General features: G+C 42.9%; 1 protein-coding gene across 2 annotated transcripts in view; it reads right to left on the bottom strand.

Annotated features, from left to right (window-relative positions):
* The window catches only part of LOC123768496 (R-spondin-1), a 356,706-nt gene that overhangs the window by 136,821 nt on the left and 200,202 nt on the right, over nt 1-19,683 (bottom strand). For both annotated transcript variants that reach the window (XM_069336244.1, XM_069336245.1), the window contains one exon: nt 5,973-7,923. In XM_069336244.1, the coding sequence (XP_069192345.1) occupies nt 5,973-6,060 (88 nt within the window). In that variant the 5' untranslated portion in view covers nt 6,061-7,923. The remainder of the gene's footprint in view (nt 1-5,972; nt 7,924-19,683) is intronic.

The raw sequence follows: 19,683 nt of genomic DNA on the forward strand, positions 1-19,683 counted from the left end.
TCCCAGTCTGTAGCAGTCCTGCACAAGATATGGACTATGTAATAATTTTGTACACCAGATGTCAAAGACACATTCGTCAATTTTATTGGTACTCAGTTTCCACCTGTGCTCCCTTGTTCGCGTACCACCCATGTTAAACAGTTTATTTTTATCTACCCTGAGAATTTTGCAGGTTGTGATCATGTCTCCCCTAACTCTTGTCTTCCAGTGTCGTGAGGTTCAGTTCCAGTAATCATCCTCATAGCTCACTCCTCTCAACTCTGGGACTAGCCTGGTGGCATACCTCTGAACCGTTTCTAATTTCTTTTTGTGTTTGACTAGAAGTGGACGCCAGGCGGGAGCCGCATATTCCAGTATTGGTCTGACATATGAGGTATATAAGGTTCTAAATGATTCCTTACACAAGTTTCTGAAGGCAGTTCTTATGTTCGCCAGCCTTGCATACGCCGCTGATATTATCCTTACGATGTGGGCTTCAGGAGACAAGTCTGGTGGGATATCAACCCCCAGATCTTTCTCTCGTCCTAACTCATGACGGATTTCCTCTCCCAGCTGGTACCTTGTGTTTGGCCTCCTTCTCCTTATGTCTATCTTCATCATTTTGCACTTGCTCGAGTTAAACTCTAGTAGCCATTTGTTGGGTCATTTGTTGTTGTTGTTGTATGTGTGTACTCACCTATATGTACTCACCTATATGTGCTTGCAGGATCGAGCATTGACTCTTGGATCCCGCCTTTCTAGCTATCGGTTGTTTACAGCAATGACTCCTGTCCCATTTCCCTATCATACCTAGTTTTAAAAGTATGAATAGTATTTGCTTCCACAACCTGTTCCCCAAGTGCATTCCATTTTTCTACTACTCTCACGCTAAAAGAAAACTTCCTAACATCTCTGTGACTCATCTGAGTTTCCAGTTTCCACCCATGTCCCCTCGTTCTGTTATTATTACGTGTGAACATTTCATCTATTTCCACTTTGTCAATTCCCCTGAGTATTTTATATGTCCCTATCATATCTCCTCTCTCCCTTCTTTTCTCTAGTGCCGTAAGGTTCAGTTCCTTCAGCCGCTCTTCATATCCCATCCCTCGTAGCTCTGGGACAAGCCTCGTCGCAAACCTCTGAACCTTCTCCAGTTTCTTTACGTGTTTCTTCAGGTGGGGGCTCCATGATGGCGCGGCATACTCTAAGACGGGTCTCACGTAGGCAGTGTAAAGCGCCCTAAAAGCTTCCTCATTTAGGTTTCTGAATGAAGTTCTAATTTTCGCCAGTGTAGAGTACGCTGCTGTCGTTATCCTATTTATATGTGCCTCAGGAGTTAGATTAGGTGTCACATCCACTCCCAGGTCTCTTTCTCGAATCGTTACAGGTAGGCTGTTCCCCTTCATTGTGTACTGTCCCTTTGGTCTCCTGTCACCTGATCCCATTTCCATAACTTTACATTTACTGGTGTTAAACTCCAGTAGCCATTTCCCTGACCATCTCTGCAGCCTGTTTAAGTCCTCTTGGAGGATCCTACAATCCTCGTCTGTCACAACTCTTCTCATTAATTTTGCGTCATCTGCAAACATTGACATGTATGATTCCACTCCTGTAAACATATCATTTACGTAAATTAGAAAGAGGATTGGTCCCAGCACCGATCCTTGAGGTACTCCACTTGTTACTGTTCGCCAGTCCGACTTTTCGCCCCTTACCATTACCCTCTGGCTCCTTCCTGTTAGGTAGTTCTTCACCCATACTAGGGCCTTTCCGCTTACTCCTGCCTGCCTCTCAAGTTTGTATAGCAGTCTCATGTGCGGTACCGTATCAAAGGCCTTTTGGCAGTCAAGAAATATGCAGTCTGCCCAGCCTTCTCTGTCCTGCCTTATCCTTGTTACTTTATCATAGAATTCTAAAAGGTTTGTTAGGCATGATTTCCCTGTCCAGAACCCATGTTGGTGCTTGTTTACAAACCCAATGCTCTCCAGGTGCTCAACAAGTCTTAGCCTAATTATTCTTTCAAGTATTTTGCAGGGGATGCTTGTCAGTGATACGGGTCTGTAGTTAAGTGCCTCCTCCCTATCACCCTTTTTGAAAATCGGTACGACATTTGCCTCCTTCCAGCAACTGGGCAATTCTCCCGACATAAGTGACTCATTAAAGATCATTGCCAGAGGCACGCTGAGAGCCTGCGCTGCCTCTTTGAGTATCCACGGTGATACTTTGTCTGGTCCAACAGCTTTCTTTGCATCCAGTGTTGTCAACTGTTTCATTACATCCTCTGCTGTCACCTCTATATCCGATAGTCTTTCATCTTGGGTAATCTCTTCTAACAATGGGAGCTGCTCAGGCTCGGTTGTGAACACTCCATGGAATTTTGCATTCAGTACCTCGCAGATTTCCTTGTCGCTTTCTGTATATGCCCCTTCTGTTTTCCTCAGTCTTGTCACTTGGTCATTTACCGACATCTTCCTTCTTATATGGCTATGTAGTAATTTTGGTTGCTTTTTCGCTTTGACTGCAATATCGTTCTCATAATTTCTTTCCGACACTCGTCTTATGTTAATGTAATCATTCCTAGCTCTGTTACATCTAATCCTGTTGTCCTCTGTCCTTTGTCTTCTGTACTTCCTCCACTCCCTCCTGCTTCTCACCTTTGCTTCCTGACACTGTCTATTAAACCATGGGTTATTATATTCCCTCCTGCTTTTTTCCTTTATTGTTGGAATAAATCTATCTTCAGCCTCCTTGCATTTCAATATGACTTGGTTCATCATACCTTGCACTGTTTTTCCTCTAAGTTCTTCCTCCCACTGCACTTCTCCCAGGTGCATATGCGCATATACTTCTCCCTGTGTGTGCGCATATGTGTGTGTGTGTGTGTGTGTGTGTGTTTACTAGTTGTGTTTTTACTAGTTGTGTTTTTTTACGGGGGTTGAGCTTTGCTCTTTCGGCCCTCCTCTCAACTGTCAATCAACTGTTTACTAACTACTTTTTTTTTTTTCCCCACACCACCACACACACACACACCCCAGGAAGCAGCCCGTGACAGCTGACTAACTCCCAGGTACCTATTTACTGCTAGGTAACAGGGGCATTCAGGGTGAGAGAAACTTTGCCCATTTGTTTCTGCCTCGTGCGGGAATCGAACCCGCGCCACAGAATTACGAATCCTGCGCGCTATCCACCAGGCTACGAGGCCCCCCTAGGGTGTGTGTGTGTGTGTGTGTGTGTGTGTGTGTGTGTGTGTGTGTGTGTGTAAGACCAGCTCACCATCTATTACTTTCTCTCTGGGGCATCGCGAACTAGTTTTTGCATCTTGGTCTCTACTCACTGGCTCTGTCTAATATCTCCTCTCATACACTGACCTGATAGTGTGCTCTTCCTCCACCATCACCATCCTCCCCACACCATCACCACCCTCCTATCACCATCGCCATCATTACCATCCCCACACTATCACTTTACCACTTTCATCACCACCATCTCTTCACTATTTTCTCTTAAATCATCCCAATTACCCTCTTTACTAAATCCATCACCATCACCCTCTGCTAATATTACCCCTCATCACAATTCAAAATATTCTAACTACTACACTGCACACAACATATACCCACAAACACCATCATCACAGATAACATTATCTCTCATATGACCATTTGAATCTTTCTCACTATTACCAACATCACTATCCACACCACTCCCACCACCTCCATCGACACCATTCCCACTACCTCTATCTACACCATCCCGTCACTTCAAACACAAGCACCACCACCTCCAGCACCACCACCACCAGCACCACCACCACCACCACCACCACCAGTACCAGCGCCACCACCACCACCAGTACCACCAGTACCAGCGCCACCACCACCCATAAGTAAAGTGTTCTAGTTTCTGACTATTTGTTAATTAATGAGGGTACGAACCATTGATTATTAACTGATCCTGTGTCTAGCTGTTTCTTGCCTATCCACACCCTCTTTCCCTTCCTCCCTCCCTCACCCCCCTCTTTCCCTCCCTCCCTCCCTCCCTCCCTCCCTCACCCCCTCTTTCTCTCCCTCCCTACATTCCTTCCTCACTCCCCTTCCCTCCCTCCCTCCCTCCCACCACCCCACCCCGCCTTCACTCCCTCCACCCCACCCCCTTCCTTCCCTCCCTTTCTCCCTACCATCCTCCAACTCTCCCTCTCTCCGTCTCCTGCCTTCCTCCATCCTTACAACACGTACTGTATACTACTCCAAGCCCGAGAGAGAGAGAGAGAGAGAGAGAGAGAGAGAGAGAGAGAGAGAGAGAGAGAGAGAGAGAGAGAGAGAGAGAGAGAGAGAGAGAGAGAGAGAGAGAGAGAGAGAGTGAGAGTGAGAGAGAGAGAGAGTGAGAGAGAGAGAGAGAGAGAGAGAGAGAGAGAGAGAGAGAGAGAGAGAGAGAGAGAGAGAGAGAGAGAGAGAGAGAGAGAGAGAGAGAGAGAGAGAGAGAGGTATATATAAATATATTAATGAACCTATACAAAATGATGGGTTTACATAGAAACATAACACTTAACAGATGCAACGACAGAGCCACAAAACGACACAGATAAAAGGGTTAATAACAAAGAAAACAATAGATTTACGAAACGAGAAATATAGATGACGCAATTGACAGATGGATAAGCAAAAAAAATGAAATGGGTGAAACAATGTAAATAAACAGCATATATTATATTTAGACGAGGACAGATGCAAAGGCGGAGACCAGGCACTAGAGCTCGCTCCAGTGTTACGGTGGAAGTGTTTAAATGTGAAACTATTTTTTTTTTAAGAAATGAAAAATCGTGTATAAGTCTACGGTGATGATAACTCCGTTTTCCGCCATATATATGTTTTGTCACTGTCACTGTCTCTTGTCACTGGCCGACACTGACACACACTGGCTGATACTAACGCACACTGGCTGATACTGACACACTGACTAGTACTAGCATACACTGGTTAACACTAGCACACATTGACACTGACACACACTGGCTGACATTAAGACACATTGACCTACACTGGCTGCCACTGACCCACACACTGGCTGACACTGACCCACACACTGGCTGACACTGACCCACACACTGGCTGACACTAGTACTCACCGGAATCTTCTATACTGCTGATAGACATCAGAATGCCGGTTTGAACTGGTAAATATTTACTAAAATTAACACATATGTACTAACAATTAGTGCCTACATACTCTGACAGGTACACGTATGGACCTGTTCCAGTAGGTTCAAAATTCACCATACTCACGTCCATAGACAGATTTCCTCGCGAAGAAATCGTATATCATATCGATATAATAAAAAATATCACAGCGATAATATATTGGTATATCACATACTTCCGCCTTAAAGACGAGACTCACAAACTCACAGAATTACTAAAGTGCCATTAAAAAAAACATAAAAGGGGATGGCGGGGTTCGAGGGATGATAGGATGGAGAAGTAATGGAAACGATATGAAAGATCCTTACTGGCCGGTTCCAGGAAAGTAGTTTGAGTAATTACATGTGAATTGCTAAGATGCTTCATAGTTTAGTTTAATGCTAGCAATGATCTTATCGGTATAATGGGCTGGTTATCATCCCTAGTATCACAGACCACTTCTTGGTATGATGACCTGAGGTATGTTTGGTATAACTTGCCTGGTGTAGAGGAGGTGGTATAATTGATGTCGAGGGTGTTACTTATGGGTGTGAGGAAGTTGGTCTGGATGAGATCAGCCTGGAATATACTTCGAACAGACCTAGAATTGACTTGGAAGACACCTTACAACAAGACTAAAGTATGTTGACCAGACCACACACTAGAAGGTGAAGGGACGACGGCGTTTCGGTCCGTCCTGGACCATTCTCAAGTCGACTGAGAATCAGGACAGACCGAAACGTCGTCGTCCCTTCACCTTCTAGTGTGTGGTCTGGTCAACACCTTACAACAACTTGTAATCAACTTAGAACTCACCTGGTAAGAGGACGTCATTTGAGAGATGTTTGCCGTTATGGAGACCCAGGAGAAAGTAGTTCATGAGGAGGACTTGAACTGCCACCATCTTGACACCTGACACTTGCTTGACTCTGTTGTTACAGATGTTTGACACTGGAGTGTGTGTAGAGTTCTTGAGAGAGCGTACTAAGGCAATGTCTTTTCCTTGGGTTTGCTGTTAAAATAGTTTGGTCTTCGAGTATCACTATTTTACTGAGCTTAAACACACGCGACTGTGCACTAACACGCGTGATTCGCAAGTTGTAAGTTTGAGTTCACACTTAATCTAGTGAATCATCACACATGTGTTCGTGAATCACCACACCTGTCAACGAATCACGACATATGTATTCCAAGTAAACACATTTTTTTACAGGCAATTGTCAGCTGATTTTAAGGGTTTTAAGAATGATTTACATTGTTGAAGTTTTATCATTGTGATTCTGTAATGTTTTCTCCACACCACTGTTGACGTTTCTCATCAGTAGTCGTATGTCTCATCTTTGCTATTGTTTTGATTTGACTTCTATTGTCAAAAGTATTGTGTTTGCTAATTTGTTTAATTGATTTCTTTTAGGACACTTCAGTGACTTGTATTTCTTAGAGTCTCAATTTGATTTAGGAAATATATTGTTTGGCAAATTCCGAAACCGTACTTTTGCTTTCCATTAAATTTACAATTGTATATAATTACGTACATATCACTTCTTTGGGTTATAATCATTTACTCATTATTTTAAACTAATATTACTGAAATAGCCATACTGATTCGAGCATTTAATTATTCACTGCTATAATATTTTCTATTATCTTCATACACTGCACAAAATCAAGCAAATACATATATAACCAAGATATCATTGTCTTTATTAACGATATCATATATAAGAATAAGAGCTACATTTCTACCACGATAACTATAAGCTATGCTTACAGCTTTATCTCATATATTTGCGTCCCCCGCAAGTTGTCTTACAGATGAAAGTCTTGTATCTGTTCAACGATAGCTGATTCCTCAAACCCCTTCATCATCGTCGGCGTCCAGAGATCGACCAGGTTTTTTGAGGTTGTGTCTTCGCCAGCACAGCGGTGTTTGTCCAGACGACCAGTCCTTCTGTTAGCTCCTCCATCCATCAACACGGCGGTCGTGTCCACTCCTGATCAGTATCTTCTTTGATTCTCTCTCTCTCAGTCTCTCTCTCTGTCTGTCTGTCTCTCTCTCTCTCTCTCTCTCTGTCTCTCTCTCTTAAATATAGGTTTGCGCAAGCGATGTTTGAATAAGCCTGATTATATCATTAACGGAGAGGAGTGGTGAAAGGAAGAGGCCTGAAGGAGAAATAATTATGAGAGAGACAAGGCAAGAGGCGCTTGTGAGAGAATATGAGGGAGAGGATTCCGTGTGAGTGGCGACTGAGCGGTGCTGGTGAGAGGCGCAAGTGACAGGTGTGTCCGAGAGGGTCAGACGACGTGCCACTGTCGCAAGCACAGTCACACCAGCTCTTGTTGTTTATGTGAGAGGGGTCCGCCGAAGAGGTACTGGTATGATGAAAGGGGTCCGACGAGGTGTTTCTAAGACAGGGATCTGACAGAGTGATTCCTCTATGACAGGGGTCCGTCGGGGAGACGCTTGTATGAGAGGGACCGGACAGAAAGGTGCCTGACTGAAAAGGCTCCGTCGGAGAAGAGCTTGTATGACAGGGGCCCGACGGAGAGGTGTTTATATAACAGGGATCCGTCAGATAGGTGTCCGTATGACAGGGGTCTGTCGGAGAGGCGCTTGTATGACAGGGAGCCGACTGAGAGGTGCTTGAGTGAGAGGGCAGGAGAAGAGGGCGGGGGACGCTGAGAGGTGGGAGTGGTGAGAGAGGGCCGTCAAGAGCGAGAAGCATCCTTCACCTTGCAGCCTGGCGCCTCCAGCTGCCTCCACTGTCTGCAACAAAAGAAGCGAAGTGGAATTAGACAATGATTAACCTTCCTCTCTCTCGAGCCACCTAAAAAAGTTGTCTTGGGATCTGTCGGCCTGTCTGTGAGACACTAGTGAATAAACAATCGGTCACTATATATAGGTTGTGACCAAAACCTTGGTCACTATATATAGATTGTGACCAAAACGTATGTTGAGGTGGACCTCTCGATCTCTCTCATACTGATTTTAGATTTGTTTGTGTACATGCAAGCCTATGGTGAGTCAAACATATTTACACACTCACATAAAGAGTGCATTCACAATTGTGCATTGATTTTAGGGAAAAGGAATTGTCGGTTCAGCGGTGTCTGTGACGCTCTGTCATGCAGGGGAAGTATGTGGGGACCCGCTGATATATATAGTAGTTCTTTGCATATACACAGATTTATATAACTATTGGTATCCTAATCTTCATGTGTTTCCTTTTGCGAATGTGTGTTTACTATTTGTATTTATTATGTACTTGCAGGATTGAGCCGCTAGCTCTTGGACTCCACCTTTCTAGCGTCGGTTGTCTAATGTACTGACTCCCGACATATTTTTCTCTTATTTCCTACATATTTACCTCACACACACACACACACACACATACACACACATATATCTCCAGGAGTTCAACCCACAACAGTTGACTAGCTCGCAGGTACCTATTAACTGCTAGGTGAACCGAGACATCAGATGAAAGAAAATCAGCACATTAGTTTACGCTTCCGACAGGAATCGAACCTGGGCCCGGGTGTTTATGTGCAAGTGGGTCAGTGCACCTCGAGTATGGAGAATAAATGTCAAAAATGAGGGAGAGTGCAGTAGGACTAGTGATAAAGTACAAGTTGTTGTCGGGATGGTGGCGGGAGACTTCGATGCTACCATTAAGTAGTGATCAGCAGCTTTGTGAGGGAGCTCGACTCAGAGGTCATGACGATTATTGTAATGGTGGTGGTGATTATAGTGGTGGTGATAGAGTGGTGGTGATTATAGTGGTGGTGATATAGTGATAGTGGTTGATATGGTACAACTAATGTTGAGAGCATAAATTATATATATATATATATATATATATATATATATATATATATATATATATATATATATATATATATATACTAGTGGCTTTACAAGATTGTAATTACCATATTATGTATCCTCACAATCCCCAATGTACCTTCTTGTATATATATATATATATATATATATATATATATATATATATATATATATATATATATATATATATATATATATATATAAATATATACCACCTTATATATACCATATAAATAAATAAATAAATAAATAAATATATATATATATATATATATATATATATATATATATATATATATATATATATATATATATAAAATATATATATAAGATAGCATTGAAGTCACCAAAATTCATTTTATATATATATATATATATATATATATATATATATATATATATATATATATATATATATATATATATATATATATATATATAAAAGGAATTTTGGTGACTTCAATGCTATCTTAAGTAGTGATCAGGGGGTTCGCCCTGGTAGTGTGCTGGTGGTAGTGATGATGGAGGTTTACTGGTGCTGATAATGGTGATGGTGATTGTTGGTGGGGATGTTAATAGTAGTAATTGTGATGATGCACTTGTTTGGATTGTTGATGCCGAGGATAGGATTAAGGGCTGTGTTGGTAAAGGTTGTGTATACTGATGGTGGAACTGATAGTGATGCTGGTCATGATTTTGATGGTGATGCCAGCTGGTAATGGCTTCAATGGTGACGTGTTACTTAGTGCTGGTGATGATGGTGTTAGTGGTCGCGTTGGTGATGATAGTTAAGGTGGTAACGTTGATGTCAGTTGTGGTGGTGATTGTAGTGGTAAAGACTCACCACAGACACTAAACTCATAAACTGAACAAGGAGGTTCGTCACACAGGCTCAACACAGCCTTAAAATTTTAATCTAGAAGTTTCAAAGTCATTTTAACTTTTCCTGACGGACTTAATTTATGTCTGTAGCAGTTGCGCTCATCTCAGGTCGTGTACATAATATTTTGCAAACTACACACTCAATCATACACACGAACGTCGACAGGCGGTACAGAGAGACACGGACAGACGTGAGAGAAGCCAGGCAGGCGGTAGAGACAGACACAGTCAGGCAGACCCGTGAACACAGCCACAAGGACAAAGACAGACACAGATAGACAGCAATATCACCGGAGTACTCTCTCCCGGGCACTCTGTCGCTTCCCATATGCAAATTTCGCTCCATTTCGGCTGACCGGCGGAGAGGAAAAACGTATTTAGCATCCACTCGGACACAAAAAACACAAGCGTCTGTCTGTCAGCTCCCCAGAAAGTCTCAGGTAGTGAATCAGAGGAGAAACAATGTGGATTAAAAAGACTTTAAAGTGTGTTTTGCTTTGCGAGACGGCCCATTAAGGGCCTGGGGTGGGTAAGCCGTGCTGTAAGGATTTTTTCTTATTTAGTAGTATGCTTTAGTATGCGGTCATGGCTACCGTAGACTTTGTGAAAGGCTACATAGGGGTCATATCTCGCAGTGAGTTAGCAGTACAGAAGCCTACACTAACAAATGTTTTGCATGAATTATAAGGATATTCTCAAGAACACGGGAGTGGAAAGAGCAATTGCAAACTCCAGGTACTTCATACTGGCAGGTATAAACGGCGTAATTATGGGATATTAAATGATGTAATGTTGGAGGATATTATCCAGTTCTTGCTCACAGAGTTCGCACCTGGAGTGCTCAGGGTTGTAAGATTTGCCACTTGCACCCACCTGCCACCGGTAACGGTAGTCCAACCTGATCCTGGCGATAACTAATATCACCCTGGTAGACGTTTTGTCAGATAAAAAACTATTTTAACTTTTTCTAACGGTGCTTTCCAGCTTTTGTGTATCAGTAATTTCTCTATCAGACCTAAATGTTTGGAGAAATATTGGTGTAACTACAAAGAATTAGCTGCTATGTATGTAACATCATGTTAAGATATATTTGCCTGAGATTCTAAAGTCTTTATTCTATATTGTGAGCAAATTATCTATAATTTATATTATAAGATTCTTGTTGTTTATCTTGCAGACGTTTTTCAAGTGTTTGAAGAGCAAGCTTTGGATCAAAGAAAATTGCTCCTCCTCCCGTGTTTTTTTAGTAAACTGGTAGCTGGCTGTAGTTCTGTTAGTGTGTTGTTCAGACAGTTTTTTGCTTGCCACTGATTGTGTGCGAATATTATTTATGTAAACCTTGCAGGGTGCTGCAGTGCGTACTGTTAATGATTGGACTGAGCCAAACAGTATCAATAAAATGCTCATACACCTTTGGTTTTTGATAGAGGAGACGATTGTTTGAGCTTAACTGGTTTTACAAGAGCAAGAGTATCATAATCCTTGTCATTGATACTTGAATGATCGGTTGCAAATAGGTTCAGTTTGGTGAGGTTGAAGACATTTTACTCAACATTATATCATACAAGGATTAAGCTGGCGTGTTAGCAATGTTCGGTGGAGAAATAAGTACAAACTATTTTGTCTCTTTCCAATGTAAAATATCATGTTGACCCATATGCTTCTCTCTAGTAAGATGGGAAGCTTAAGGTTTTCTTAAATGTTAATCATTCTTGTGTATCTTAGAGCACCAAGAATCATAAAAGGTTTCACTCAGTATTTGTTAAAGTTTGTTCAGAGTAGAGGTGGGTAAGTTAATTAGGTGCAAGGCATGATAATCATCTAGGGGTCAACTAAACATGAAAAATAATCAAGCATATTTAACATTGATACCAAGCAATAAGTGATTTCAAGGGTTTAAATCTGTCTTTAAGCCTACGATACAGTAGTTCACAATGTGACTGAAGATACTTTCTCCGATGTAATTTGTTCTAAAAAGGTTACAATGTTTTGATTATTGACTTTGAGAGCTAAACGATCATTTATTCTTTTACGAGGAAAAGAAGTTCTGGACTTTGTTATAGATATAAAGCCGAATTTAACGCTTTTAGTTGTAAGATAATCGGGCTTGCAATCGAGTTTGGGAATTTGCAACAATGCAAACATAATCAGCTTAACAGATGACTGATTTGCCAGCCAGTGTGTGTAAACCAAAAATATATTTTGTATCGAAACTTTAAACAAGTATTAATTGGGCGGCTAAGCATTCCATTTTGAGGCGTACCCATCTCTAAAGGGAGAGTATTATTACTTTTAACATCTTTTAGAAGAACTGAGGCGGTTCCGTTGCTCGGGTACTCCCTGAGTCATATCAACCCTCTTCCTTTAACTCCAACGAGGCAAATTGTTCGATGATTCTCTCTCTGTTAGACGTATCAGACGTGGTGGTGAGGTCAATAAACGCAGCACGAGAGCTTGGGTTCCTGCTTATCTCAACGATGCAAGTGTGAGTGGTTCTCCCTGGGAGAGAACCATACAAGCTGGTGTCTCATGTGAACAATCAACATGCTGATTATAATCCTCTCAAAAGCTTTGGATATACAGGATGTCAAGAAAATGAGTGAATTCTGTGGATTGGGCTTGGGTATGTGGTTTATAAGTGCCTGTGTCCAACAGTGAGGTACGAAACCCTGCCCTGAGCTTTAGTGAAACAGTTCTATCAGAGGACTATTAGGCAGCCCAGCAAGAGCTCACAAGGAAATTGTGTTTTATGCCATCCTCTCCACAAGCGGCCTCCTTACCTTCCATAAGTATATTTTATATTTCAATACGAGAGAGGGCGAAGCTATCATCTGGAACCATTTCACCGCAGGCAATTTCAATATCGAAGTTACTATTAATATTGGTGCTCGCAGGATGGTGTTGTATATTTAGTGGTGGGTTATGTATATTGGCAGTGGTTGTGTGTGTGGGCGCGAGCGGCAGGTGGGTAAGTTATAGTGTATCAGGATGCGAAAGCTGCATAGTTTTAGACCACATTTTGGCGGACGATGTTCCAGGAATGATGCATTGTATAAACTGTCACCAGTGCTTGTCATAAGGCCGATTTTGTCATAAAACTCTCTAAACTCACGGATGACATTAGGAAATTAGTTGAGTAACTATGCTGTTTTGTATGTGTTAAACCATTCAGCTAAGAGAGGAGCGACGTAGAGCCACGGAGAGTTATAGAGAGCCAAGAGGATAGACTCAAAACAATGCTAAGCTGGTAAGGGTCCAGGAGGGCTGAATAAAGCCGGAACGAGTCAAGGAGAAGCATGCAGCCTGCTGTTAAGAGCAGGCTGGCAGGACTGGCGGTAGCAGGTGGCAACTAATGTCATCATGTCAGCGGCCTCACTCTCACATACACAGCTAACATTTTCAGGGCTCCAGACTTGGCCTAAATTCATCTTGGGAAACACGACAACTTTAACACAAGACGGTCACCAACTAAGAGACATATTCCAGCATCAATATTTGATTATTCTCCTGAATCAATCGAGAACACGTTTTCATAGCAAGGAAATGTGTGAGGAAATGTTAGCTGAACACATGGGGGCCCCTCGAGCGTCAGACGGCTCCAGCTCCACACAGCAATTAACACGAGTGTGTCCTACCAGTAGAAGAAATTCCCTCATTTCCGACATTAGCTGTCATCTCCCACAACCCCTCCCCTCCCTTCTCCCCCCCCCCCCCCTCCCGCCAGCCTCTTCCGAGATGTTCTTTCTTCTTATCGAAGAAAGTCATAACCCCCATCCCTCTCCTTCCCATTTATTCCATCCCGCTACGCCCGTCTCTGTTCCACAGCAAGATCCCCGGTCAATACACTAATGAAGTTGAATCCATCAGCCTGAGGCGGACGGCGGCTGGGACCTCGCTCACTGGCCCTTCATGCGCTTCCCACAGGATCTGAGGGAACGAGGCAATCCCCCATCGCCCCACAGAATCTATTAACAATCTGTCCTCCTGCCTAATACGTCACATTTGTGACGTAATGGCCAAGCCGACCCAAAAATTGCGGGGTTATGAATCAAAATTAAAGCATCGTAATACTGACGTTTTCTGAATAGGCGAAAACCATTGCACTTTTTTACGGACTATCAGATCGTGAGACGAGCGCTGTTATAATTTCCGTTGTCAGGGACACAATAGCCTGGGTATATATATTTTTTAGACTTTAATAAAAGTCCTCCTCAAGGTCGTACTACTGACCCTTTCAAGGTCGCAACCCCTACATCAGTTTCCTAACTCCCGGGAGCCTATCTAGTCCTAGGTGAACAGAGGCATTTGATGAAAGAACGACCATTTTTACTCCGGGGATCAAATACGGGATCCCCGATTGTGAGTTTAGAACCAAGCCTTCTGTCAAGGGTCCTGACAGCTGAGTGGACAGCGCTCGGGATTCGTAGTCCTGAGCTTCCGGGTTTGATCCCCGGTGGAGGCGGAAACAAATGGGCAGAGTTTCTTTCACCCTGATGCTCCTTTTCACCTAACAGTAAATAGGTATCTGGGAGTTAGACAGCTGCTACGGGCTGCTTCCTGGGGGTGTGTAACAAAGAGGAGTCCTCGTCGAGGACCGGGCCGCGGGGACGCTAAGCCCCGAAATCATCTCAAGATAACCTGAAGAGAAGATACTGTGCTACAGGTGTCTTATGTCTCAGAACATTGTGGTATCTTTTCTTATATGATAACAGTTCCCGATAAACACACACACTCAACAAATTCCATTCATCTAGCTTCAATGATTTGAAACTGAGTTCGAATGCAAAATCTATGGTCATAAACGTTCAGAAATTCACAAATTTTTAGTTCATTAGATTGTTGAGCATTTACCATTGATCAAGTTTATAAACATTTCAAATGAATTATTCATAAAAAATATATTATTAACACCGTGACACTGAACATTATGAGTTATAATCTCTATAATGAAAAACCGGTCATTTTGGCATGATAAGCAATAAGAAGCATTATTTTGTTCAGTTACATATAACAGGAAATGTTGCGAATAATTTGGAGCAGAAAATCAATAACATTCATAAAATTACATAGATAACCAACATTTAATATAATATGGAATTATAGAAAGTCACACAGCTTTTATATTTTTACGCCATGAGATTCAGGGACTGTTCTGGACCACACTCATTCACACTCACATTCAGGGACTGTTCTAGACCACACTCATTCACACTCACAGTTAGGGACTGGCCTGGACCACATTCATTCACACTCACATTCAGGGACTGTTCTAGACCACACTCATTCACACTCACATTCAGGGACTGTTCTGGACCACACTCATTCACACTCACATTCAGGGACTGTTCTGCACCACACTCATTCACACTCACATTCAGGGACTGTTCTAGACCACACTCATTCACACTCACATTCAGGGACTGACCTGGACCACACTCATTCACACTCACGTTCAGGGACTGTCCTGGACCACACTAACATTCAGGGACTGACCTGGACCACACTCATTCACACTCACATTCAGGGACTGGCCTGGACCACACTCATTCACACTCACATTCAAGGATTGGCCTGGACCACACTCATTCACACACACACTACTGGCTCATACGACTCATTCATATATATGTCTAACCTACGCTTGAAATAATCTAAGGATCCTAGAGCTACTGTATTCCCGGATAATTTGTTCCACAAATCAGCGACCCTATATGCAAACTAGTATTTACCCAGGTCTTTCTTAAATCTTAACTTATCCAACTTATATTCATTGTTTCGTGTTCTATTTTATGTTGATACATTTAAAACCAGTTTTTATATCACTTTGTTATACCCTTCATCCATTATATATACTTCAATCGTGTCAGTCGTTACGCTCCGTCTTATTGACTGACCAGCAGGTTTACCTTAGTCCTGGGGATACCCCCACGACTAAAGTAAACTCTCAATGTATATGCACCGAGAAGCTGGGTACACATCTCTATGTCCTCGGGGTTACTGCTTGCTTTAAAGTCTATCAACCTCTGGAGGGTTATTAAGGCCACTGGCCAATCAGCAAGTACACTCAAGAGATTTTATTGCTAATGCTTCTGTATATAAATCCCACAATCCTATTTGTTAGTTTTTTTTTCCCTATGCATTTATGCATGGATAATCAAAACTCTTATATCTTTTTCGCATTCAGCTCGATGCCTCAAGAGCCCTAGGGCACTCAGGTGAAGCCCAGGTTACATTGCTTATTAGCGTATAGTGGTGCAGTGTTTTAAGGCTTGCGGCTGAGAGAACCCAGGTTGCTGGTTCGAATCATCACATTGCTACAACTGATTTTCTTATTGATATGTCGCGTTAGTGTGGCTACCTTGAGTGCCACTGAGCTAATTTTAACATTTTGTAATGAGCTTGGCAAGTGGTGAGGCTCTGATGGGCCAGGTGGAGATACTGGAGAGCTCCATAATTCTTGATGATGATGTTTCCCCCGGGGCCTGATACCCAGTATGTGGCTTCTTTTTCCTTCTCCTCCCTGTACCCATCCTTACCATCCCTTTTCTCGTCTCTCTCCCTCTCCTTACTCTGTCTCGTCACATCCCTCCTTGTCTCTATTCAGTATGTCTATCCCTTTCTCTCGTCCCGATTCACGCCCCCCCCCTCTCTCTCTCTCTCTCTCTCTCTCTCTCTCTCTCTCTCTCTTTCTCTCTTTCTGTGCCCATCCCTCCTCATCTCACGTCGCCAATCCTATCTTCTTTCTCATCCTTTCCTCTCTCCCTCTGTCTTCCCCCATCTCTCCTCCCCCTCTTTTAGCTCCGCTGCCCTCCCCTTCCCCCCTCCGCTATTACTCAAATTGCAGTTAAACCCGTAATATCCTCCGATTTATACCAATTAAAGTCGTGGACCGTAACCAATCACACTTTGACTACCACGAGTAACTTACACATTCCCCTATTTAAACCGGCCAATTTCTCTTTCTTAACCAATTATGTTCTCTTTTTTTCTGCCTTTTGGTCTGAATGCATTAATTTGCGTCTATCAAGGCGACCAGTGAGGCAATATCTTAGAGATGAAAGGTCGGAGCTGTTATTTAGGCATTTTTCTCAATTAACAACTAAAATGAAAGTTGCTCCTCGGAATATTTTAAAGTAATAATGAGAATTAATGTAATATTCCCGCTAATAATATTATTACTAGGACTGATTATAGGATTTTGAGTATATTTTGTTATATTTGTCATTCATATTATACTATGCAGTATAAATCTTAAAATATAGCAAAGTTGGTGTATATGAACAAGGGAACATTGAATACATTGCGATAACAATCAACTGTCGTGTTCTTCAGACAATTACATTACAATACACAATTTAAATATCGTGGGTAATATTAATTACGGATCCAGTTGATTACTAAAGTTCAGTGTGATACTGAGTCTGTCTCATGTCATCATCAACGCCTTCACCAACATCTCTTTCATCAACACCTACTGAAACATCAACAACAGGTCAAACACCACCACCACAAGACTTTCAACACCACCACAAGGCTAACACCACCACAATGAGACTAACAACACCACTACAAGGTTAACACCACCACAAGACTAACACCACCACAATGAGACTAACAACACCACTATAAGGCTAACACCACCACAATGAGACTAACAACACCACTATAAGGCTAACACCACCACAATGAGACTAACAACACCACTATAAGGCTAACACCACCACAATGAGACTAACAACACCACTATAAGGCTAACACCACCACAATGAGACTAACAACACCACTATAAGGCTAACACCACCACAATGAGACTAACAACACCACTATAAGGCTAACACCACCACAATGAGACTAACAACACCACTATAAGGCTAACACCACCACAATGAGACTAACAACACCACTACAAGGCTAACACCACCACCACAATGAGACTAACAACACCACTATAAGGCTAACACCACCACTATGAGACTAACAACACCACTATAAGACTAACACCACCACTATGAGACTAACAACACCACTACAACGTGACTAACAAAAATACAACAACGAGACTAACAACCTCAGCACCCCTGAAGGAGGTTGTTGCTGGTGTTGTGGTTGTGATCTCTGAAGGAGGAACTCCACACCATCTATGTGTCACTATAAAGCTTGCCTTGTTTATTGTTGCTGAAGCATACACTGTACTGGGGATTATGGTGTTGATTGTGAGGAGGATGATGCTGATGGTGATGATGTTGACAATGATAATAGTTGTGATGGTAGTGGTGTTGATGGCGCCAATAACGACTAACGGGGGTCGTGATGAGGATGATAATGATGATGGTGATGTTATTGTTGGTGATGATGATACTGAAGGTGATAGTGAAGGCGTTCTGATGGAGTAACGTCAGCCACCACTCTGAGATTCCCTGCAGGGCCAGTCGTCTTTTGAGAGTGTTCTGCTCGCTCGCTCTCTCTCTCTCTCTCTCTCTCTCTCTCTCTCTCTCTCTCTCTCTCTCTCTCTCTCTCTCTCTCTCTCTCTCTCTCTCTCCCTTGACCGACACTTATATATATGAAGCCTTCAGATGAGTTTCTGCCAAGTGCTGGTCATGATGGCTGGGAGGGGTTGTTCCCCCCCACCCCCTCCCCCCCTCCTACCCCCACCACACCAGCGCCTAATTTGCATAGAGCGGGACCAATCAGAGCGTTGTCGGGGCAGCGGTCACCGGGTTCCACCAGCATACGCCCATCGCTACCGGTTTTGTGTATCCGGTAAGGAGTTTTAGCAGATACCGGGTAGATCTGGGTCCCCGGTATTGAGAGGTTCACTCTCGAGGTGGTTGGGGAGGGGAGGGGGTGGAGGGTGTGTGAGACCCGGACAGGGGGGTGGAAAAATTATAGCTGTGAGGGATGATTGACAGGTGTGAAGGAGGGTGACACGTTTTCAAGTGACAGGTGTAAGACGATTTTAGACAGGTGTGGGAGGTGGTGGACCTGCAGGTGTGTATGTGACACACGAAGGAGTTTCAGGTGTAGGGAGGGGAAAAGGAAAAAGACGACTATAAGGAAGAGGCAACAATTGGAGAAATGGAGGGGGTGAGAGAGGAGAGAGGGAGAAATGGAGGGGGTGAGAGAGGAGAGAGGGAGAAATGGAGGGGGTGAGAGAGAAGAGAGGGAGAAATGGAGGGGGTGAGAGAGGAGAGAGAACACACGTGGCGGGGAGGGAGTAACGTTATGGAAGGGGGAGCAGTTGAGACAAATTTCTTATTTCTTCCAGTTTCTTAAACTTCGGTGAGAAGCGTTTTTGGCCAATTCTTGTATGTACTACAGAATCATTCACAAACACGCTGTGCTAATGACGCTTGTCAACTTCTCATATAACAGAGAGAGAGAGAGAGAGAGAGAGAGAGAGAGAGAGAGAGAGAGAGAGAGAGAGAGAGAGAGAGAGAGAGAGAGAGAGAGAGAGAGAGAGAGAGAGAGAGAGAGAGAGAGAGAGAGAGAGAAATGAGACAAACCTCTCAAGAGTTCAATATTTAAACAGTTAAACATGTCATTATTGAGGTCTTTACACACATTATAATCGAGATTAGAGAAGTTATTAAACAATTTTGAAATTTTTTAAGTTTATCAAGTCCCCAGGACAAGAGGAAGTATTTGCCGGGGTGCTTAACAAATGCAAGGATGAGCTGAGTCAGCTATTGCCTTGTATATTAACTCATTAAAGTCTAGCAGGGAACCACAACCAAGGAGAGGCTGCGAATGTGGTGCCAATTTAAAAAAAAAAGTGGAAATATTAGATCACCTACGTCG

The sequence above is a fragment of the Procambarus clarkii genome, chromosome 35, assembly GCF_040958095.1.
Source record: "Procambarus clarkii isolate CNS0578487 chromosome 35, FALCON_Pclarkii_2.0, whole genome shotgun sequence".
In the NCBI taxonomy this organism is placed as follows: Eukaryota; Metazoa; Arthropoda; class Malacostraca; order Decapoda; family Cambaridae; genus Procambarus; species Procambarus clarkii.